We start from the raw sequence: 23,465 nt of genomic DNA on the forward strand, positions 1-23,465 counted from the left end.
CCCCAAATGCCAGCAGCGTTGGTGCTGGCCGTGCCCAAGGGGCCCGCAGGCTGCACCCCTGGCTCCTCCAGCCCTGCAGCACCGCCGGGTTTCAGATCTGAACACATCTACAGCGGGGGAAAGGGAAGAAAAGGCCTTTTTGTGAATTGGAGAGCACTAGGGAGGGGGCTGTGGGTTGCTGCTTGCATGCAGTGCCGTTCCAAAGAGGAGCCCCTAATCTGGATGCTAAAATCAACGAGGACGTGTTGGGTTGGGTTGGGTTGGGTTGGGTTGGGTTGGGTTGGGTTGGAAGCCCCGTGGTGGTGCCTGGGGACGCTCACTCAATGCACGCAGCGCGGCCAGCCCACGTGGAGCGAAGGCGGCGTGCCTGAGCCCGGCGACCCCGCTGTGTCCTGGGGAAAAAAATAAAAAATAAATAAAGAGCTCGCTGCTTGATTAAACCCCGAAGTGAATCCCTGGGGAAGGGCGAGCTCCCTGCGGGCGCAGACCTGGCTGCGCAGCCCACGCGGTTCCCGTGGTGAGGTGTGGAGGTGCTCCCGGCCCCGGGGGGACCTGCAGCGACGGTGATGGGCAGCAAATGTCACCGCGGGACCCGGAGCTTCCAGGATTTCCATGGCAGTGTGTTGGGGAGCAGGTGGAGGGTGTGCCACGAGCAAGGAAAAATCCTGAGCTTGTGCTGCACGGGCTGCGTGCTCGGAGGGTGAGGGGGGCCCTGGGGGGGTTTGCAGAGCTGCTCCCAAGGGCTGGCCCCGTGCTGGAGGTCCTCTCTGGCACAAGGGTTGTCTCTGAATGCTTCAGGTTCAGCTGGGCAGCTTGGTTTGTGCCTGATTTCAAACCCACCAGCCCCAGGAGCCTTTCTGGGCCAGGGCTGCGTTCCCCTGGCTGTGGAAATATCACTGCATCCCGGAAAATGCCACCGGTGGTGTTATTGAAGCAATAGCAGGGTTAAAGCTAATAATTAGGGAGAGAAAGTGACGGGCCTGCACAGTTCCTGATGACTCTTCTCTCCTCTGCGAGATCCGAGCTCTCTATTCAGTGTTCTCAGCGGTGGAGACAGGGCAGAGTTTTAAATAGCATTAAATCCCTGTAACATCAGGTTTGCATCAGCAGGGCTTGTACCAGAAGGCCTGTGCAGCACGGGGAGGGTGTGGGACGTCAGCCGTGCTCCTGCCCCAGCTGCTGGGGGTGTTCATACGGCACCACGACCACAGCTCGGGGAGAAACGGGAAAAATGGGTGATTTGCTGGAAGGAAGGGGTCACACAGGGCATTTTGCAGCAGCTCTGGGGGGCAAACTGAAATCTGACGGGGTTGATGCACGAGTGGCAGGCGGGCCTTTGTCCCTAAAAGCCACCCACACCCCACCAGCAGCTGCAAGGGGTGCTGGCGGGCAGCACAACCCTCGCTGCCTCCTTGCAGCTGGGCACAGAGGATCCTGCATGGCTCCTGGAGGCTCCTGCATTGTTCCTGGTGGATCCTGCATCGCTCCTGGTGGATCCTGCATGGCTCCTGGAGGCTCCTGCATTGTTCCTGGTGGATCCTGCACCGTTCCTGCTCGCAGCAGGGCACAGCCAGAGCTCACCCCCTGGGCACACCGCTGCTGGGGGCCCCAGCTGGGCGGTGGCGCTGAGGGAGGTGGTTTTTTTCCTCCTCTGCCTTAACGAGCTCGGTTTTGGAAGGCAGGATCCTGGAGGATTATGTGTTTTGGAAACATCTACCTGGGGAATGTATCCCTGGATATCTGAGTGGCAGGCAACCCTTGGCTGGTTTAAGGGGAAAAAAAACAAAAACACAAAAAAGTGCAGAGCCAATGTCGCATGAGCCGTGCTCCTCCTCCCCTTCCCAGCACAGGCCCCGTGTTTGGTGCTGAGCTCTCCGCAGCCTTGCGGACAGGTTTCGCTGTATCCAAGCACGGATTTGTGTTTTTATTTTCCCCCTTCCTTGGCTGCTGCCACAGCAGTGCCGGCGTGCCTGGGCAGCTCCAGCAGGGCCCTGGTTGCAACACAGGCGGGAAGAAAAACCGAATTTATCGAGCGCATCGGCACAGCTCATGGCCGTGCATGCGTGCACGCAGAGCTCTGCTAGAGCCCTGAAGCCCTGCGTGGTTTTGAGGCAGAAAAAAAAAAAAAAAAAAAAAAAAAAGAAAAAAAGCCGAGCGCCGCCGCTTTCAGAGCTCGCACGGTTTCCTGGCAGTGCCACAAATCTCTGGAGGTTGAAGCCGGGGGGGGGTTTTAAACCGAGCTCGGGCTCCATGGGCACACCGCAGAGCATGGGGGGGAGGCGGGGACCTGCCCCCAGCCGGGGGCAGCGCTGGGCATCCCCAGGGGGGTCCTTGGGGAGGGGCATCCCCGGAGCCCCCCAAACCCCAAGCCCACGGCGCAGCCTCCTCCCCCTGTGCCGGGGGAGGCCGCCGCCCGTTCCCACCCCTTCCCCATCCTTTCCCACCCCCTCCCCATCCCCATCCCCATCCTTTCCCATCCCGGCTGCCGGAGGAGGGCGGGGAGCGGGGAGGGCGCGCAGGGTGCGCGCAGCCAGGGCGACGCGCGCAGGGTGCGCGCAGCCACGGGGCGGCCCCGCAGCGCCTCCAGGCTCTGCTAAACCGAGCCCCGGCAACAAAGCCCCCCCCTTTAACCCCCCTCCAACCGTCCCCGGTCCCTTCCTGCCCTCCCCGGGATGTAGCCCGGCAGGGAGCTTTCTCCCCCCCCGACCCCCGGCCCCCGGCCCCGGCGCTCCATGCCCCCGCAGTGAGCCGGGGGGAGCCGCCGGCCACCATGGGGAAATCCAACAGCAAGTTAAAGCCCGAAGTTGTGGAGGAGCTGACCAGGAAAACCTACTGTGAGTATACCGGGGAGGGGATGGAGGGGGTGGGGGGGTCGGGGAAAACGAGCGGCTGTGCCTCGGGGGGCGGCTGGGGCGCGGGGGGCGGCGGCTCCGAGGTCCCCCCCAGGTGCCCCCCAGGTCCCCCCGCAGCCCCTCGGCTCCCTCCGGCCCCTGGCGGCCCGCACGGAGCTCCCCGGGCACCGGGGCCCCGTTCCCCGAGCAGAAGGCGCAGGCTCCGCCGGGCTTTGTTGCAAGAATTCAGGGATTAGGCTGGGAGGAGGAGGAAGAGAAAAAAAAAAAAAAAAAAAAAAAAAAAACACAAAAAAAAGCCCTGGGTATATTTATTTATTTATATATATCACGCAGCGGGGGCAAGGAGAGGGGCAGGGAGCCGCAGGAACCCGGCGTTTTTCTTCCCAACCCCATTCTCCGCGGCCTGTTTCGGAGCTGCTGATAGCGGGGGGGGGGGGGCCGCATCCTGCCCTCAGCCCCCCCCCAGGCCCTGCTCTGCAGCCCCCCGGCCCCGCTGCCGGCTGCGTACCCCCGGCCGGGGGCTGTGCCCCCATAACCAGGGCGTCCGGGTGGCCCTCAAAGTTTGGGGGCGATACTTGGCGGGGGCTCCTTTGTTGCTGTGTGAGCCGGCACCGGGTTCGGTGTTTTCCTGCGAGTATCTGAGCAGCAGTTCAATAACCCGGGGTTCTGAGTGAGTGGCTTTCCCCTCTGATCCTCCGCTGTAATCTTATTAGCGTGGCTAGCGGCTGAGCCATCCAGTTTTAGCAACCCCCTTTTTATTTATTTATTTTTTTTATTATTTTTGGTTATCCTGAAGGGATGCACAAAGGAAACAAAGGCTCTGGCGCTTCAAGTTTGCCTCCCCGCTCGCCGGGCGCAGATATTTCCCCCCTCTCCTTGGCCGGGGAGCCGCTAACGTGCAGCAGACCTGCGAGCTCTCCCCCTGTCATTGCTGCAGTCCCACGGCAGCGCTTACCCAAAAAGGCAATAGATTAGGATGCAGCAAGTTCTCCCATATGGAGAGGAGGCAATGCTGGTGCATTGCACAACCCCACACGCCGGGTTGCTTCCCTCTCTCTCGCCGGTGCACAGCCGGGAGGAGGGCGGCTCGTGGGGGCACGTCCGCACAGCCAGCCCGCGAGGGGTGGCAGGGGGTGGCTTGGGGCACCCTGGCTCAGCGGCTCGGAGAGCAGAAATGGCAAAAAATAGGTGGCAGGGCCAGCCCCTGGGGGTGGCAGGGGCTGGATGGGGGTTGTGGTGTCCCCACGGCGGGTGCAGGTGGGCTGGTTCTGGGGATCGCCGTGCGAGCATCCGAGCTCTGATGGAGAGAGCAGCCTCATCCCCTGGTGGTGTCCAAACCGCGCTGGGTTTTCTGCACCCATGGGTGACCCCAGGCTTTGGCACACAGGGAGAGCTGCCCCGTGTCTTCCCAGCAGTGGTGCTGACAGACGCAGCGCCGGCGGAGCCATCGTCTGGGGGTGTCTCTGCGGGATGGGGCCAGCGGAGGGTCACCGCCTTTGGAATCGCTTCGCTCGCAACTTTCTGCACCTCCCTCTCGGGTGCCCTTCCCTTTCCGTGTGGCCATCACTAACACCAGGCCCTGCTTATTGAGCTCTGCTCATTCCCCCTGTTGTCTCCGGGATTAATTCCTTTTGCTGAGTGTTTCTGCCCCTTCTCTGCAGCCGTCAAGGCGAGCCGCGCGCTCTCTTGGCTAGCCAAGCACTGCACGGGGCCCTCCCAGGCACGTCTGGGAGCCTCTGATTTACCTCCAGCCGCTGTGAGACTGGAAAATGTTCATTTCCTTCTGCTTTTGGGGGAATCTGGGCACAGAGGAGATGCAGGTGGCAGTGCAGGTTTGCACCGGGTGCCCTAGGAGGGACACGGTCCCTGGCTGGAGCAGGGGACAGTGGCTCCTGCCCATGTCACACGGGTCTGTGGTGTCACAGCACCACTCTGGCAGGTGATGAGCACCCTTAGGTGACTGTCCCCGGTGTGTGGCTGCCGTCCCCACAGCCCCTTGCCATGCTGCTGAGTGGGTGCTGGGCCCCCCCTGTGCCTGCTGCTGGTCCCGCTGCTCTTACAGCACACCCAGGTGGGTGCTGTGCAGGGGCTGATAACGGGGACCTGCTCGTGCCCCAGGGATGCTCCCACGAGGGTGAAAACCATGTGCATGAAGGGTTTCTCCCACGATGAGATTTCCTTCCATTGCATCATTTTCTACTTGTGCGATCTGACAAGGAAACGAAGCGAACCACGACCAACCCCGTCTTGGTTGGGCTGGGAGGGACGGAGAGCGCTCATCCCCTCTTACCCCACGCCACTTTTTTGCAGATCTGTCACACCTGAGGGACTACAGGGGGGCCGCACCCCCAGCCTGCACCATGTCCCAGTGCCGGGTGGCTTCTGGTGTCCCCCGTCCCCTCTGGTGACACCCCCGGGGCCTTTCTCTGGCCCTGGGCGCAGCGATTTGGGGGTGCTGCTGAGGATGCTGCAGGTTGGCCACCAAAATCGTGTCACTGCTGCTGCTCAGCGCAGCTCGTCCTGAGCCCTCCAGGAGCAGACGGGGAAGGGCAGGAGCTGGGGCCCCTCACCTGGGCTCCCCTCGCCGTTACGGTGCCGGGGGGTGGCTTTAATGGCACTTGGGCACCTGAAGGTGCAGAAGGACGCCCAAGGGCTTGCCCTGTTGGTTTGGACCCATCGCCGTGAGTCCTTCATCATCTCCCAATACCCGAGTGCCCACGAAAATCTGGCAGCACCAAGCGAGCCCTGCAAGGCCTCAGCCTTCCTTGGAGGCCGGGCTGCTGCTGTGTGGGAGGAATGACAACAGTAATGAATAATAAATCATCTCCTGCCTTGTGCTTCCATGGAGCCTCTCATCCAAAAGCTCTCAGAGTGCTTTATAATCATTAATTTATTAATCCTCCCCGTGCCTCGCTGAGGTAGCTCAGAGACAGGTTTGGCTGCCGTGTGTTTTGTCCCGGGGGTGTTAATGCTGGAGACTCGAGGAGCCCCCTTCTCCCCAGGGCTGTGCCCGGCTCCCCTCTTTGCTGGGGATTTAGCTCCAGGTGCTTGCACCAGGGCCACCGTGGGATTTGGGAGTGGGTTCTGCTGAGCTTGTGAAGGTCCTGGGGTGTTGTGAAGGTCCTGGCCAGGCCTCGAGGGCAGGTTGTGCAAAGCAGGTGTGGGCGCAGAGCGTGTGTCGTGCTTGGGAAGGGCTCGCCATGGACTCCAGGCAGCGCTGGGTGTCCCTGCTCGCAGCACCACCACCGTGCCGGCAACCCTTCAAATCACAAAACAGGCTTAAAAGTCCGAGGTTGCTCCGGAAAAGCACACTTCAGCTTTTTCCCTCTGGTCGTTTTTGGGGGTGGCTCTCCAAGTTTGCTCTCCGCAGCTTTTTCCCCGGTGCAGCCCCCCTAACACCGCGTTATTTCCACGCCAGCCGTGACACCCCCGGGACCCGGGGTGCTGGGGGAGGCACGGGAGCGGTGCCCGGGCTGCAGAGGGTGCGAGCAGAGGAAGATGCTCTTCTCCCAGGAGCCGCGTCCCACCCACTGTGATCTATTTTGTGGATTTTCAGCTCACTCCGGCATCATCATTTTCTGCTCTTTTACAATAAGCCGCAAAATTGGCTCTGTTGCTCGACAGTAATGCATTGAATTAATGGGCATTAGTTTAAGAGCAAACTACAAACAGATCGATTGGTAGTTACGGGGCTGTGTGGCGGCTGGCTAAATTCTGCGGGGAAAAGAAAGAAAATTCTCCAGCTGCAGCAGTTTGCAGCCAGGAAACCGGGGGGGTTCCTCGGCTGGGGGGGTGCAGGGATGGAGCCGGGGCCGTGGGGAGGAGCAGGGGGCCGGGTGGCACAGCGGAGGACGTCGGTGGCTCCCCGCTGTGGGTTTATTTTTATCCTCCAAAGGGTTTGGCCCCGGGCTCTGGGTTCCTCTGCCAGGCCGGGTGGTGTTGGAATCCCTCCTGTTGCTCACCCGGTGGAAATTGGGGCACGCTGGTGAGAAGCGAGCCCGGTGCTTAAGCACCCGGCGCCAGCAAACGATGGGGGAAACACCCAGAGCGTGGGGAGGTCGCAGTGGCTGGGGGTAGCACCAGCCCCATGTCCCTTCTCTCTGCCCTACGTGCACCATTTTGGGGTAGCCAGTGCCTCGGGATCCTCTCCTTTGGGGTGGGCGGGTGGCGTGGGGCTGCAGACCCCCCTTGGGGTGCCAAGGTGGGCGCAAGCCCAGTGCTGGAAGCCCAGGCCGAGCTGCTGCTGGCTGCTTTTGGTGCATAAAGGCATTTGCAGGAGCCCAAAAGGGAATTTGGGGATGGGAGCACCCAGCCCGGGTGCTGCAGAGGTGGTGGCTGTGGTGCAGGCTCCCGGTCACTGCGATCTTGGAAGGGGGGGGGACGCAAGTTTATGTCTCCAGGGGGCTGTGGTGGCCTGGAGAGCACCTGCAGCCCCTACCCCAGGGAGACCCTGCTCTCCTCGTGGCAAATCCCACATCTCGTTGTCCCAGGGTAGGTGTGAGCACAGCGAGCTTTGGGGCTTCAGACCTGCGGCACCCAGCCCCTGTGGTCCCCGGGGGGGACACGAGGAGGGGACACGAGGGGGACCTTGGCCCCCACCCCACAACCGAGCGAGGCAGCCACGGCCTGGTGCTGCGAAGGCATCGGAAGAATCACATTTCATTTATCCCCTGACATGTTAATGGATCTGCTTAACCACTCTGCTGACCTTTGCTGCTGCCGTTATAATTAAGGTTGTGAAACAAGAGGCTCTGAAGGCATCAAAGGAAGCGGCTGCTCCAGGGAGGAGCCCAACGATCGGGGGGGGGGGGGGGGGGGAACATTCGTGGCCTCGCTTTGTGCCTTCCTCGCCTTCTGGGCCCTCTTAGGACAGGGGGAGCCCTAAGAAAAGGATGCCTCGCCGTGGGGCATCGCTGCCTCGGCTCGTGGGGAAGCTGGGATCAAACAGAGCCAGGGAGAAACCTGCTGCAGCCACCGGCTTGTGCCGTGGGAGCCTTCAGCGTGATTCATTAACTCCCCAGCCAAGGCTCAGTGCTCTGCCCTTCCTCTGCTGCCTGTGCTGCAAAGAGCGACTGCTGCTTCTTCCCCGAACCCGGTTTCCAAAGCCTGCCGTCGGCCCCTTGAATATTTGATGAAGTCTAAAAGGGATTTTAACTGCGTATTGGTTTTGCTGCCCGTGTCAGCCGCGGGGGGAGATGAGAGCAGAGCGGCTCGCGGGCCCGTGTGTGCAGGCACCGCTGGTGGCAGCTGTGGGGACAGGAGGGCCAGGAGCACACGCAGTCCTTCCCCATCTCAGCATCACGGGTGGCACTGCTGTCACCTCACCACTGTCACCACAGTGCCACTCCTGTGCTCCTGACAGCGCAGAGCCACCCGGACCCATGGTGATGCTGGTGGCGTGTGAGCCATGGGGACAGGAGCGGGGAGATACCCAGGCTGGGATGGGACGTGCTGGGCTGGCAGTGTCCCCCTCTGAGAGGTAGGCAGCTCTGGTGGTGGTGGTGACCCTACAACAAGGGTGATAGGAGGAGGACGGTGGCATTGGGATGCTGGGGATGGGTCCCCCCGTGGGGACGTGTGGGCAGCGCGGCTGGGAGCGGGGCTGGGCGCTGCTGGGGTGCGTGGGGAGGAGCTGTGGGCACGCAGGGTTTGGGTTAGCAGAAGGAAATACTTCGGGGCTGGCCACAGCATCGGTGGTCAGGCTGTTCCCATGGTTGTGTCCATGGGGGTGACCCCAGCACCGCAGCCCCCAGCCCTGGTGACCTGGAGCAGGATGGGGAGCGGATCGAGTCCTCGGGCAGTCCGGTAGCCGTGGGGCTGAGCCCTGCTGGGGGGCACGAAGGCAAAGCGCTCTGTAACGTTTAACCAGGACCTTGGTTACATATTTAATCCAGAATTTAAATGAAACCAAGTCATCAGGGCCGAACAACCCACATTTCTGAAGTGCTGACGTGCGGCGTATCTGAAAAGCTGCCGTCACCAAATGTACCGTGGGGATTTGGGGGAGCCCTGCAGCGCCCTAAAAGGGGGCGATGGATGGTCCCAGACCCACTACCCGAAGTGACAGAGCAGGGCAGGAGGCACGGGGTGGGCTGGGTGATGCTGGGGCCAGCAGCAAGCCCCTGGTGCTGCAGCAGCCTGGGGGTGTCACGGCTCTGCTCCCCCGTAGCACGTCCCTGCAGCCCTGTGCTGCGTGCCGGGGGAGTTTGGTGCCGGAGCTGGGGGCGTGCTGTTTGCTGGAGGAGTTTCCGTGCCCACGCTCCAGCCGGCCCCGGGCAAGCTGCTGCTTTCCACCCCCGCTGCCTGCACAAAGTCCCCGGGCACAAGCCGTGTCCCGAGGCACATGGCAGGCGTTTTGCTCCCCAAAAGGGGAACGGCCACATGGCACCGGCTGGTGCCGTTCAGTGCATTTTGGGGTCTGAAGGACGCCCCAACGCTCTTGCATGCGTGAGTCTGTGGGTGCTTCCAGCGCTGTTTTCAGTCCTTGCCTGGACCGTTGCAGTCCTGGCTAACGCCTGGTGAAGGGCTTGAGCTGCTGCTGCCTGCTCGGGGCGTGCTTTGTGGGGAGAGGCTTGAAATCTGTAACAACCATCCCGGCTGTGATGCTGTGAACCCTGCAACCCGCTCTGCAGGGCCGAGGGCTGGAGTTTGGGCCAGGGGGTCCTGGACAAGATGCCCCGACCCTCACGGTTAGGTGTTTGGCAGAATGAGGCGTGAAGCCTGCTGCAAGCCCACGGGCAAAGGGCTCCACGTGCAGTGGGGATTGGTTCGGGCCGTGGTGCTCGTCCCTGCAACCCCAATCCCAGGGCAAGGAGCGAATCTCAGCGAGCACTCGTGCGTCCTGCTGGTCCCGGCTGCCTGTGCGCGGGGAGGAGCAGCGCGGTTTGTAATTGATGCAGATTAACATTGTGACGATGTTGAAAGCGGAGTTTATAACACATTTATCTTCAGACAATCCTTAACTACGCGTTTCGCAGAGGTGAGGGGTGGAGTGTGTTGGGCACAAATTGCAGGGTGCGCCAGGTTCACGCGGGAGCGCCGCGTTGTTTTACGCATCAGGGGCCAATTAGCTCGTGCATGAGCGCCCCGTTAATTCACGCGTCAGCACCCAATAAGTTCACGCATGAGTGCCCAATTATTGCACACACGAGCGCACAATTAATTGGCATAGGAGCACCCAGTTAATTTATGCATGGGCGCCCAGTTGGCTGGTGCTCGGTCGCACGCTGGTCCCTGTGCGCTCCCAGTTCCTTGGTGCCTGTGCCCCCCATCGGTTCTCACTCGAGGGTCCAATTAATTTATGCACGAGCACCTGATCCATTCACGCCTGAGCACCCAATTAGTACGTGCACAAGTGTGTAATCTGCTAATTACACTAATTTACTCCTGAGTGCTCAATTAGTTCATGCATGAGTGCCCGATAAATGCACGAGCACCCAACAGAACCACACGCGAGCGCCCAGCGCGGTCACGCATGAGTCCCCCTTTCACTCACGCCTGAGCACCCAGGCAGTGCGTGCACAATCGCCCTGTGAAGTTATGCACGAGCACCCAATCATCTGCACAGGAGCACCCAAATAATGCATGCACTTTATGCATGAGTGCCCGACTTGTCCGCATAGAGCCGCACAGTTTATTTTTGCAGGAGTGCCCATCCAGTGCACGCATGGGCGCCCGGCTGGCACACACATGGGTGCCCACTTGGCACACCCGTGGGTGCCCAGTTGACTCACGTGTGAGCTCAGACTTTGCTCACGCAGGAGCACACACTCTGCACACACGTGGGTGCCTGATTTAAGCTCGCCTGGGCGCTGCACTGAGCATCCTGGGGAGGTTTAGGCGGCCTCAAGCATCCACCCGCCCATCCGGAGAGCGTCGTCTTTAGGTAAGCTGGAGGCCGAGTGCCATTTGTGGCTGGAAATAATTAACTCTGGTTTTTCTGATCTGGCAGCCCTGTTGGGGTCAGGGTGCTGTCATGTGAGAGAAGTGTCCCCAGAGGGGTTGGGGTCCGGCCATCTCTCCTGCAGCCCTACAGCTGCCCCGTCCTTGCCCTGGTCCTATAAATGATGAGCTCCCACGCGGGCACAGCACGGGTGGGGACTCGCAGCCCCGCGTCCTCCTCTCCTCGCAGCCTGGCAAACAAATTAACGGGCTCGAGCAATGATTAACCGGAGCTGTTTCTTGCTGCAGTGGCAGCTGGGTGGTGGGAAGAGAGGGGGCATGCGGAGGGCGGGTGGTGACAGCGCTGTCACTGCTGGGGATTGATGGGGAGGAGGGGGCAGGAGGGTGGGAGTTTGGGGTCCTGGGAGCTGGGAGCAGGGGGCTGGGTGCTGCTTGAGGGAGCTGAGAGCTGAGGTTTGTCCCCTTGTTGCTGGGTGTCCCTGTGCACGGTGTGGGATGTGGGGCCGAAACCTTCCTCCTGGCCGAGATGGGAGCGGGGACGCACCCGGGGGTGCTGCAAAGGGGCAGCGAGGGCCCGTGGGCATGGGTTGGGGCAGGTCCTGTGCTGCTCCTGCCCCTGTGCTCAGCATTTCCCCTGTGCCTTTCCCCACGCTTTGACAAGAGAGGCGGAAACATCGGTGCTGACGGCGGAGCTGCCGCCCGGCGTTGTGCCTGCGGGAGGGAGGGCGGCTGCAGCGCGGCGTGGGGGCTCCCAGCTCGGCGATGCCTCCTCCAGCATCACGGTTCATAACGAATACCCAAACCCAGCTTTGATTTAGTGCCTTTCATCCCACAGGGTCCCAGGGCGCGCTGCATCCATTAAGGAGCAGCTACGTGCACTATTTATAGCCACCCCAAAGCCTCTGTGGGCCATCCGTCCCCAGGGGACCACCGCTGAGCCCCAGGGCGTTGGGGATGCGCGCCCCCGGCACCGCAGAGCGGGGCCCCGCTCCGCTGGGACGCGCTGCGGGCAATCCCTTGTCCTTGAGCGCTCGGGGTCGAGCCTGCCTGTGTTGTATCGCTGCAAATTGATTTGCATCAGCTCAGCATCGCGCCGGAATCGATGCTGGGGGGGGAGGGGAATGCAGCAGCCGCCGCACTTTCTGTAAGCTCGGGTGCGCTCTGCGTGCCGGAGAGATGCTGAGCGCCCTGAGCTGCTGAGGATGGCTTGGGGGGAGTGTGGGGGGCAGCCCTGCCCCTGCATGCACCCCCTGTCCTGTGCCCAGGCCAGGCAGCTCAGCCCGGCCAGGAGGGCGCCGTGCCCCCCAGGTTTACGTGGCCGCAGCTCCCTGCTGCAGGGACGCTCCTCAGCATCCCTCATCGGTGCCGCCCAGAGCATCCAAACCTGGTGAGGTTGGGCCAGCTGGAAGACGCAGCCGCAAAGCAGTAACCTGCCTGGGCTCGGTAACTGCAGATATGGAAACCCTCGGAGCTGAGGATCCCTCCCTGCAGGGCCCAGGGAGCCCCAGGGGCAGTGCCCGGAGCAGGGCCCGCTCCCCGCGGGTGCCAGGCAGCCGGCTGCATCCCCACTCTCCGCCCAGCCCGCGCGTGTCGTTACCAGCGTTTCTCCTGTACTAAAAAAAGCACAGATTTCTTAATTGTTTCCTGCTGGAGTTGAAAGGCAGCTCCCAGGACCGAAATAGCACGGTGGGAGAAAAGCCGAGCGGGAGAGAGCGAAACGTGAATCTCCCAGAGGTGCTGAGCTGAGCACCTGGCCGTGTCCCCACGCTGCTGCCGCTATCCCCAGCGCTGTTCCAGCTCCTGCTCTTCCTCCTCCTCCTCCTCTTCCTCCTCCCACCTGCCTGTGTTGGTTTCCATGAGAGCCTGGGGCCACGGGGCTGGTACCCGGGGGCACCTCTGCACATCCTCCAGGCGCGAATCCCGTTAGCTCCGACGGGTATCCTGGTGCCAGGGGATGTGTGCACAGAAAGCTGCATCTGATCGAGGCGTTGCTCAGCATCTCTTTTGGAAGGACACTCCTGTGCGACCCTTTCCCACGACCACTCTCCTCCCACCAAACAACCCTGCCAAAACAACCCTCCAAATCCCTCCCATGGCGCAGCCAAACCCCACCAGCATCCTCCAGCCTGGGTGCTGAGCATCCCTGAGCCTTTCTCCCCACTCCTGCCCCCGCAGCCCCCACCAAGCCGACCCTTTGGCTGCCATCCCACTGAGCCCAACCCCGCTGCACCCTTCGGGGCTGTGGTGTGTGGGGATCCTGGGGCTGGGACCCCCCCCTGCCCCCGCACCCACCTCCCGCCAGCCCTCGCCCTTTGCGCCCTGCGCCTTTTGCCAGGCACGTTGTAAATCCTTCTGCTGGAAGGCTGCTTCCTTGTATTTGCCACCCAAGGTAATTGGCATCTGTTGATGTGGCTGGGCTCTCTATTTTTATCAGCTGTTTGCACATTGACACATCTCCGCTCAGCCTCGTTATCCCGGCGAATTTCAGACCTATTGCTTTTTTATTATTATTTAGATGCGCGATGCAAGGGAAATGACTAACGAGGCCGCTCCCCCGTGCCAGCGTGCTGGCAGCGGGCTCCCTGCTCGCGTGCCAGCCAGGCACTGCTCCCGCAGCGGGGTGCTGGAGTTTGGGGCTCCCCAGAGTGCTGCATCCCACTGCTTGCCCGTGCCGTGACAGCCTTTCCTCTGCTGAGCACCTCTGGGCTCTGCAGCTGCCCTCAGCCGGGGCTGCTGTCTGCAAGGCGAGCTCCGGAACAGCACCCGGAGCTGCTCAGGGCTGTTGATGCTCACCATCTTCTAGTCGGTGTATTTTGGGGTTTCTCCGAAGCCCTGTGAACCCCCCCAGAGGCCCGGCATGGGTTTGGTGATGTGTTTCATCGCCGTCATCCGTGTGCTTCGGAGGCAGCGAGCACCTGGGTAGCGAAGCGTGCGAATTCAAAGCTGGCTGCGATGTGCTGTGAGCATCCATTGCTGGGCGGCTGTATCCCGAGCTGGAAAAGCCACGTGGCGATCCCCAAAGGGTGGGAAAGCGAAACCATCGCAGGCTGCAGGTCTCTGAGTGTCCTGACATCCGATTAGAAACGCTCAGGCCGGTGCCAGGGGTGGGCTGGGGCGGGATGCTCGGGGCGCTCCGTGCACACCTCGCACCCAGCACAGCTCCTGCTCCGTCCCACATGCCTGAAATGGTTTTGGCATCAGCAGCACTGCGCCCCCCTGCCCGTCAGAGCCCTGTCCGTGTCACCATCCCCATTGGCACCGCCTGCTGCTCTTGGTTTGCTGTCAGGGGGGGCTCTGCTGGGTGAATCTCGCAGCCTTCGGCACCTTCCTCCTCCTCCAGGAGGTGCGCAGGGGCGCGGAGCCGAGCGTTTGCTGCGGGGGATCCCCGGCGGGCAGCACCGCATGGAAACCTGACAATTGCAGCTAAAAATAATCCCGGGAAGGGAGGGGGGGGCTGCAGAAAGGAACCAAATTTTCACATGCTGTGTATTCATGCGAACCCAGAGGGAGCTGCTGCCAAGCACCAGGCTCATGCAAAGGGCTCCAGAGCTGCAGCGAGCTTTTCATCCAGGGCTGGAGGGCAGCAGCAGGCGGGGGGCGAGGGGCTGGTGAGCCTGGTCGGGGGGATGCTGGCACCCCAAAGCAGACGTTCCTGCAAGATGTTTTGGGGATGCTTTTGGCTGCGGGGAGGTGGGAGGGCAGGGCCGGATCCTGCTCGCACAAACCAGCCCCGCGTGGTTCACAGCATCTTACCGTGCTCCCCTTGCAGGAGACAAAACGTCCTTGTAGGCTCCCTGCTTTTGGGGCTGGGGGGGCCCAGGGTGACCCCCTGGTGAGCCCTGGGCTGTGCCTCGGAGGCTGCAGCTCACGGGGATGCAAAGCCTGGGTTTGGGCACGTGGTGCCCATGGGCACCTCCTCCCCCTTCCAGGCCTGGAAGCAGCTTATGGGAAGTGCAGAGCAGCGCCAGCACTGGGCAAACACTAAATTCCTTTTTCTTCTTCTTTTCCCTTCTTTTTTTTTTTTTTTTTTTTCCCTCTTGCAGTTACGGAGAAGGAGGTGCAGCAGTGGTGAGTACTGGCGTGGCAGTGAGGTGCTGGGGGTGCGGGGCAGGAGCCGGGGGTACTCGGGGACTGAGTGGAGAGGGGTCCCACAAGAGGTTTGCCCAAAGCACGGGGCGCCTTTCCCTTGCTAACAGCCTTTGGTGACCTGCAGCAGCCAGGTGGGAGAAACTGAGGCACAGCACCAGCACCCAGGGGTGCCATCGGGTGTCCCTTGGCAGCCCGGCCCTGACAGCGACAAGGACACGGCGATGCCTCTCTGGCAGCGTGCACCCACCCCATCCCCTCCGCCCCCCAAACGCGACGCCCTAAAAAAGCCACCGCTTCCCTTTCATCTCCCCATCAAACCAGTCAAGCTTTTCTTTCTTTATCTCTTTCTCTCATCCTTCCCCCCCCCCAACCCCGATGAGTCAGCGCTGCAGCACCGTGGAAAAGATGTCACCGGCACTTCGGTTTCCCACCTCGCCGCCCCCTTCCCCTCCTCCTCCAGCCCTCGGCCGCTGCAGCGGGTGCTGGCGGATCCAGACAGGGCCTTGCGTAATGCTCGTGTGCCCTGCGGGGTCCCAGGGGGTCCCACGGGGTCCCAGTGCTGTCCCCCCTACCCAGGAACCAGCCGTCCCCTTCCCCTGCACCTTCTGGGATTGCCCCCCGTGCAGCAGCTCTTTTTTTGGGGTTTAAAGGGTTCCTGCCCCTCTCCCTGTGCCCAGCCCAAGGAGCTGCCCGGGGCTGGGGCAGCCCGGATGAGTCCCGTGGGTGCCTGATCCCATGGCACAGCCAAGCTGCTGTAGGACGGGCACGCGGCACTGGGGTCCTGGGGGTGCTTTTGGGGCTTCTGCTGTGAGCCTTGCCGAGGGAGGGTCTTTAAATGGGAATTTGGCTTGGCAGCGGGGTGTCAGCTTCCCTTGCTCGGGATTTAGGGGGTGGCGGCAGCTCTGGGGCCATGCCCTGAGGTGTGGATGTGCCACGTGTGCTCCCCTCTGCTCCTGGCCGGGCGGTGTGTCCCCGTCCCCTGCCAGTGCGCAACGTGAACGTGGCTCAGTTCTGGGCTGCTGCCGGGCATTGCTCGGTGTCACCGGTGCCACTCGGCGCTTCTCCAGCTCTGTGATGCCCACCAGGACCTCGTCCCCCATGGGCTGGGTGCTGCAGGCAGCGAGGGGAGCGGGGCCGGGGGCACCCAGCACCTCCGTGCCTCCGGGGGTGCGCTCAGCGAGCGGAGCCACGCGACGCCCGTCCCTCTGCCCTTCCTCTGCAGGTACAAGGGCTTCATCAAGGACTGCCCCAGCGGGCAGCTCGACGCCGCTGGTTTTCAGAAGATCTACAAGCAGTTCTTCCCCTTCGGCGATCCCACCAAATTCGCCACCTTTGTTTTCAACGTCTTCGACGAGAACAAAGTAAGTCCGCGAGCCGCGGGCACGGCGCACGGGGCTCGGGGCTGGGCCGGCGGCTGCGCTTTGGCAGGGTGGGTTTGGTGGTGTTTTGGGCAAGGGGGGGCACAAGGGGACCCCCAGGTACCAAGCGTGCTGCTTCCCAACGGCTCAGCTCGGTGCTGTGCCTCGGAACAGCTGCGCAATGTTCGAGGCGCAAAATATTCCAGCGCTCCCCGGGGCGTGAAATTAAAACGGAGCAGCTGGAGCGAGCGAGCCCCCGCGCTCACTTCATTCGATGAGAATCACGTGGGGAAAGGCGGCGAGAGAGGAGAAATGAGATGTCTCGATGACAAAAGCCCACCCGCAAGGTGTCCCCTGCGCTCGCAGCGGGGGCAGCGCTCGCGGTGGGATGCTGGCAGCTGTGCCTTGTGCGCCGGCAGCTGGCTCGCACCGCCGGGATGCACGGGGCTGGCTCGTGTGGCACGGGGCTGGCAGCGGCACCTTCGCCCCCTCCTCTCCTTCACACCCCTCTGTTCCTCCCCCAGGACGGGAGGATCGAGTTCTCGGAGTTCATCCAGGCGCTGTCGGTCACCTCCAGGGGGACGCTGGACGAGAAGTTGAGGTGTAAGTGGCCCCGTGGGGCGCTGCCGGGCTCAGCCCTGGGCTTTGGGGTGGCTTTGGGGGTGCGGTGAGGGGGTGCAGCAGGTTTTCATTGGGACTGGGCACGTGTCGGGGCCCCAAGCATCTCCACATCTCTCTCGCAGGGGCGTTTAAGCTGTACGACTTGGACAACGACGGGTACATCACGAGGAACGAGATGCTGGACATCGTGGACGCCATTTACCAGATGGTGGTAAGCGCCCGGCCGTCGGGTCTGCCTGGGTTTGTGCCATGAGGGGGCTGCAGGTGGGGACGGGGGGGGGACAAAAACGCGTGGGGACACCGCCCGGCAGGACACGAGCTGTGCCTGCGTGTGACTGTGTCCCATCCTGCTGCTGCAGGGCAACACGGTGGAGCTTCCCGAGGAGGAAAACACACCGGAGAAAAGGGTGGATCGGATTTTTGCCATGATGGACAAGGTGAGGGTCACATTCTGGGTTCAGGAGGCCGTTCTGGGCCCCCTTTGCCACATCTGGGCTCTCGCAGGTACCTCCCATCCCCACAAACCCAGGCTCTGGGCAGCCATGGGGCTGTCTGCAGGGTCTGTGCCCTTCGGGGGTCCCCAAATCCACGCCAGGTCCCAGGGATGTGCTGAGCCCCCCGTGGCTCTGCTCTTCGTGTGGGGGGGGCTGGATGGGGAATGGGATCCGAGGGGGGGCTGGTGGTGGGGACAGCGTGGGTGCTGCCGGGGCTTCGGGGTGCTCAGCACCTCAACGGGGGCGTTTTGCAGAACGCGGACGGGAAGCTGACGCTGCAGGAGTTTCAGGAGGGCTCCAAGGCCGACCCCTCCATCGTGCAAGCCCTCTCCCTCTACGACGGGCTCGTATAGTCCTGGGGCCGAGCGGCGGTGAGTCCGGCGTGGGGGAGCTGCGGGTGGGGAGGTCGGGGGGTGCTTCCGAGAGCCCCTCAGTCCACGAAGGTGCCCAAAAACCCTCCCAGCTGGCGAGCGCTCGGTGGCGGCAGGGCCCGCGGCACCAATCTCGCTCTCGGCTGCGCACGCTGCAGGGGAGGCACAGAGTGGGGACACTGCAGCAATATTCCATTAAATGCTTCATTTTTGTCCTGTGTCATTGTATCGTGCCCTGGAGCTGGCGGTCCCGGGGAAGCTGTGGCTCACAGCACCCCAGGGCTGAGCACCCGTGCCCCGCGGGGCTGTGCTCCGGAGATGTCTCGGGGTGGGTTTGGGGGTCACCGACCGTGCCGGGTCCTGCTTTTGGTTTAACCCCCTGGATTTTTGAGCTTTCCACGATCTCTGCGTTCCCAGCTGCCCCCCCCCAAGACGTTTGTGGATCTGCCCCTGGTTCTTATGTGCTTTTCTTCCCCCCTCCCGCAGATGCCTGGGGGAAGATGCTCTCCGTGCCATCCGACCACCGCAGCGCGCAGCTTGCCTGTCCCTCTCCGGCCTTCCTTTTTGTTCCGCGAGCAAAGGATGCACCTGAAGCGCGAGCTCACTCCCCCTCTCTGCACTCCGAACCAGCCGTTGCCATTCGCCAACTTCTGCTTTTTCCAAAAAAAACCTGCAAAAGACCACGGTCTGAGCGGCGGCGAGCGCCCAGGACTTCGGGGCCGGGGGAATGGGTCGAGTGGCACCGAAGGCAGAGCCCCTCCAGCCTCCTCGCCCCCTTTGCTCCTCTTCCCTACGTTTTGGGAGCGGACTGCGGATGCGCCGGCGTGGTCCTCTCCTGGGATCCGGCCGGCTGGAGACGGAGCCCAAAGGTAGCGGGGCGCCGGCACCCCGGGGTGCTGCTCGGGGAGCCGAGGCACGAACGGTGATGGGGAACAGCCCTCGTGCCGCTGGCAGCCCAGCCCGGGTCCCTAGGGATATATATTATTATAGGATTATTTTATTTTATTTTTGTGAGACGGTATCGTGCTTTTTTCTTTCATTTTTATTTTTTTTTTGGTGGAAAGAAGTGAGGCTTTTTTTTTTTATATGCCTATCTCGACGATCGATATCTTTATTTATTCGTTGTAAATGTTGCTGCCGTGTTTAGTCTCTCGTGTGTGTGTGTCCGAACACCTAGGTGATGATCTGTAAGGTTTACATCCTCATACCCTATTGCAGGGCATCGGGAGCCTGCAATAACGATGAAGCCAAAAATCTGCCTTCCCCCCACCTCCGCCCCCCACACGCCATGTGCTGGCTGATGTTTGAAGGGGGGGGGGGGCGTAGCTTCTTTTTTCTTCCCATTTACCCCATTTCCTGCATTTTTCCGGTCTCCCTCCTCTTTGCCAGCTCAGCCGGGGGTCGTTTTGGGCAGCCCCTCCTGCTCCATCGCTCTGCTCTCCGTTTTTACCAGCTGGGCCTCCCCGTGGGGCAGGGCGAGGAGGCAGCCGGTGCCCAGCACGTGCTGCTTCGCATCGTTTCCTTTCCTTCCTGCATGAGAAGTATTAACGGAGAGTTGGGTTTCTCTCCCAAGCCGGGACACGGTTCCTTTATCCCTATTTTTCTTCGGGGATGGTGGCAAGGCGTGCCTGCCCCCCGGCACGGAGCTGGCTGCCCATCAGCCGCGGGACGCGCGAGGTTCTGCTGGAAGCCAGGAGCACAGCCCCAAAGCAAAAAAAATGCCCTTCCAAAAATGCTTTTCCCCATCCCCGAGGAGAGCTGACTTTGTGTGCAGTACGGCCAGCAGCGGGTGCAGCCGCGGCCGGGTTTGGGGGAAGAGCTGGTTGGGGTCGGCCCCGTCCCACAGGAGAGCCAAAAGCTGTGGGGTGAAGCCCCCTCGTCCCCGTTCTCCTCCCGCTGTGCTTTGCACCTCCGACCTCGCTGGGAGGATTTTCCACCTCTCAGCAAAACCCAGGATGCGCTTTGCAGCTGGCGGGTGCCGTGCGGGGTGGCAGAGAGGAAGAGGCACCAAAAACTGGAGCTTTGTGCACCAAAAGGGCTGCGGGAGCTGGAGCGCACGGGGCAGCCCGTCCCCACCACGGAAACCCACTGGATCACCGAGAGCAATTGCAAGCCCTGAGCCTGGGAGCCCACAGGAACGTCTCTGCCACCCCGAGGGTGCCCCTGTCCCGCTGCGGGGGGCTCCTGGAAGGCGTCGCTCCCTCCTCGCCCTGGGAACTCCTTTTTTTTGATGCTTTGTGGCCAAAACGCAGCTCCCTCCTGCAGATCCCCGCGGTGCCTCCAACTTCTCCAACCCCGACCCGCTGGGCTGGACCCCCCGGTGCCAACCGATGTGACACCACGAGGATCGTCTGCTGGGAAACCACGGACCCACAGCACCCGGAATAATTCCCAGCCAAATGCAAATGTTTGCTCTGTCACTTCCCCTGGAAGACTTTTTTTTTTTTTTTCCCTCCTTTTTTTTTTTTTTTTAAATGCCTTTTGCATTGGCTTTGCCCCTCCCAGCCCGCTGCCGTGCTTCAGCTCCGTCAGCACTCATCCAGACACAGCGAGCTCGACCCCTCGCCGATTTTTGGGGAGAACCTGCAAAGAAAGCGGGGTGCGCAGCCAGCTAGAAGGAGTTTCCAACCCCCAAAATACCAAAATTCAGCGTCCGCCCAGCCGGTGCGGCTGCCTGCAGCCCCTGCTGCTGCTGCATGGGGTGGGATGGAGCAGTCCCTCGGCCCCCTCTGCCCCCTCTCATCCTTTTCTGAGCATTTGCACATTTGAGAAAAAAAAAAAAAAAAAGGAACAAAAATAGGGGTTTTGCCTGCATTACAGAGCTCTTTGCTGGTTGATGAGGACCCTGCTGGGGGATGAGGGGAAGTTTTCCCAGGGGAAGGACCCTCCTGCAGGGCCGGGGCTGGCTGTTGTCCCGCTGTGGGGTCTGTCCTGCCCCCTTTTGGCAAGCTGAACGCCCCAGAGCAGATCATTTTGGCCACAGCACCCAGACCTGGCTGCAGATTTGGGACCCCGGCTTGGCGACACCTCCAGTCTCTCCTTGGGGCCCCCACCTCCTCCTTGAGCATCACCGGGACGCGCAGCTCCTCGGTACTGCTGCAAATAAGGCTTGAAGCTCCTCCTGCTTGGAAATGTTGGCCTTAACCTCCTCGTGCCTCAGTTTCCCCATCACTGACATCGGGTGAGCCCCGGAGAGCCGCTGGGTGCTGGGCCACAGCCACGGGGGCTTGGCAAGAAACCCACCCGCGTGGAGCTCCGGGAACGGGGCAGGAGCTGCTGTGTCGGAGCCGATTAATTTATTATGAAAATTAATTTCAGTCCTCATTTTCAACCCGATCATCATCCGAACCACGCAGCCGGCAGGAGCCCACCCGATCCGGGCCACTCCCTGCGCTCGGTTTTGCGGCTGAAATGACACCGGGGAGGGGGACCCGAGGCAGAGGCGTGGGTGTCCCCGTCCCCCCCCCGGTGACTGCAGCGTCTGTGTGTGTCTCCCCCCCTTCATTTGTCCCGTCAGTGTTGCCTGATTAAACGCAGTGTCTGTGCTCCCCTTCTTTTCAGTCCTCTGTTCACGCGCTGTCGCTGCTTTGTGGCCGCCTTTCCCTGTGCTCTGGGGCTGGGCTGAGACGTTTCCTCCTGGAAAAGCAGGAGGAAAGCTTTTTCCTCCTGGGGGCACACACCCCCCCCAGCCTCTGTACTGGCCTGAACCAGGGCACGAGAGAGAGAAGTGAGGTGGGAGTTTTCCTCCAGAGCTGCCCTTCAATCGCTGCAATCGGGTGCCCCCGGAGCGCTAGAGGGGGACCCCAGCCCTGTTGGTGCCAGGGGTGCATCCTCCCCACCCTGAGCTGGGGTTGAAAAGGGTCCTGGGAGGGTCTGATCCCTGCTTGGGGCAGGACCACGGGTTTTGGGGTCGGCTGCAAGGGCTGCTGGAGCTGCTCTCGGGTGGGTTTGGAGGGGACAGGCGGTGACCCACAGCCGGCACGGTGGCACCAAGCAGCTCACCCGCTCCCTATGTAAACTGGGGGGGGGCTGGGGCCTTTTGGAGGCCAGCGACACCCCTCCTTCTGCCAGGGCTTCGGGGAGGCTGAGGGCAGGAGGTTTGGGGTGAATTTTGGGGTGAAGGAGGGAGCTGCCAGCCCCCGGTGCACCGCAGCAGCTCGGGGCTTGCCGCGCAGGGTCCCCACCGGGGTCTCGGTGGCACGCACAAGACCCGGTGCTGCAGGAAAACCCCTCTCCCTTCTCTCTCTCCATTCGTGTGGCCACAAGCCCTGCCCCAAGAGGCAGCCAAGCTCTGGGCTGAGAAGCAGCAGCTCCAGCGCAGAGCCTCGTTTGTCAAGGTGAAGCCTGTCTGCGCGTCGTCCGTGCCGGCGTCCCGGCTTGCATGCCCTGCTGCCTTGTCTTGAGATGAATTCAAGAGCAAACCGAGCAAAACAACCGGTTCCAAACAAACAGACAAAAAAAAAAAAAAAAAAAAAAAAACAGAACCCAGGAACTTTGTGACGATGGAAATAAAAGCTTCATGACGGTACCGAGGCACCCGTGGTCTGTGATGTGCAGCAGGGGGAGGCAGTCTCCGGGAGTCTGTGCGGAGGGGCTGCGGGTGCCACCTTTGGGTGCTGGGTGCCCTGAGCAGGGGCTGTTAGGGACACCCTACCCACACGCTTCCTGGGCTGAGACAAGCAGTCGGGCCTCAGCTCACCCCAAAACGCTGCTCCTCCCTTCGCCCACACCCTTTTTTTTTTTTTTTCCCTCCTTTACGCAGCAGACGCGTGCAGCCTGTCCCCACCTCCTCCGGCCCCGCTGCCAGCGCAGCAGGCTGGGAGCCGCCGGGGTGCTTTTGGCAAGCGGCGGCCGCCGAGCAATTTGCTATTAATATCCCCTAATTGCGTCTCGCAGCCCTTAATTACGCGCCCTCGGCGGCCCCCTCCCCGTGGCTGGGCGCGCAGAGGGGGCTCGCGGCGCGGGTGAGGCTTTGGATGCGCGCGGGGCGGCTCTGTGCTGCTCGAGCCCGCTGGAAAGGAGGCTGCAAGGCCCTGCCAGCACGTCCTCGTTTGGGCGAGCTCCTAACGAGGGGGGCTAATTATTGCTGGGGAGGCCAGAGGAGGTCTAAGCAAGGAGGCTGGGTGTGCACGGGAGGCGCACGGGAGGCGCGTTGTACCCCGGCGCAGGGATAAAGCGTGTATTGCAATCAAGAACCATAAAATATCCCGAGTTGGAAGGGACCCATGAGGCTCACGGAGCCCAACTCCTCTTTATTTCTCTCCATAAATTTATTTACGGCTGTGCCAGCAGAGGGCGAGGAGAGGGGAAGGCTCCGAAGGATGTTTTTGGGTGCGGTTACCCAGAGGCTGTTCCCGCTGAGGATGGGAGCCCCCCGCAGCAAGGAAGGGGTTAAAGCCCAGTTAACCCCCTACGCCCAGTTAAACGGGTGCTGCAGGGACTGGGAGCAGCTTGGGGGGATGAATGAGGCGATGGGGAGAAGCTGGGGGGGGGGTTTGGGCACCAGCAGCTGTGCGTGGAGGTGGTCCCCATCCCCTGCTGGGGCAGGACAAGGGGTGCTCAGCCCTGGGGCAGGATCTGGCCCTCGATGCTCGCCCCCAGCCTCTCCCGGTCCCACTGGGGGGGCGTTGAGCAAGAGCAGAGCCGGGGATGGGGGGGGGAAAGCTCAGCGCATCCAGGCCTGGGCTCTGCTCCCAGCCCCCCTCCTGCTGGGGGGGTCTCTGCCCCCAGCCCCTCTCCCACCCAACCCCACCCCAACCCCTTCATCCCACGCAGCCG

General features: G+C 62.0%; 1 protein-coding gene and 1 long non-coding RNA gene across 2 annotated transcripts; one reads left to right on the forward strand and one right to left on the reverse strand.

Annotated features, from left to right (window-relative positions):
• Positions 1–2,551: 2,551 nt before the first annotated feature.
• Positions 2,552–22,215, forward strand: NCS1 (neuronal calcium sensor 1). The gene is made up of 8 exons (XM_084494112.1): positions 2,552–2,834; positions 14,798–14,822; positions 16,066–16,204; positions 16,726–16,804; positions 16,945–17,033; positions 17,182–17,259; positions 17,571–17,687; positions 18,174–22,215. Exons 1-7 carry the CDS (start codon positions 2,771–2,773, stop codon positions 17,667–17,669), a joined length of 573 nt encoding a protein of 190 aa, XP_084350238.1. The 5' UTR covers positions 2,552–2,770; the 3' UTR covers positions 17,670–17,687; positions 18,174–22,215.
• LOC311421784 lies at positions 18,996–22,877 on the reverse strand. Its single transcript, XR_014685003.1, has 2 exons — positions 22,073–22,877; positions 18,996–19,217 (listed from the first exon to the last, which is right to left on the reverse strand). It is a non-coding gene; the product is annotated as an uncharacterized lncRNA (long non-coding RNA).
• Positions 22,878–23,465: the final 588 nt, after the last annotated feature.

Source organism: Aythya ferina, assembly GCF_964211825.1.
Source record: "Aythya ferina genome assembly, chromosome: 20".
Taxonomy (NCBI): domain Eukaryota; kingdom Metazoa; phylum Chordata; class Aves; order Anseriformes; family Anatidae; genus Aythya; species Aythya ferina.

Bases quoted from the DNA above. Each gene is read 5' to 3' on its own strand.
- NCS1 (XM_084494112.1), top strand. From the start codon at position 2,771: ATGGGGAAATCCAACAGCAAGTTAAAGCCCGAAGTTGTGGAGGAGCTG. The intron at 2,835-14,797 runs GTGAGTATACCG...TCCCTCTTGCAG, and splicing joins GCTGACCAGGAAAACCTACT to TTACGGAGAAGGAGGTGCAG. The intron at 14,823-16,065 runs GTGAGTACTGGC...CTTCCTCTGCAG, and splicing joins GAGAAGGAGGTGCAGCAGTG to GTACAAGGGCTTCATCAAGG.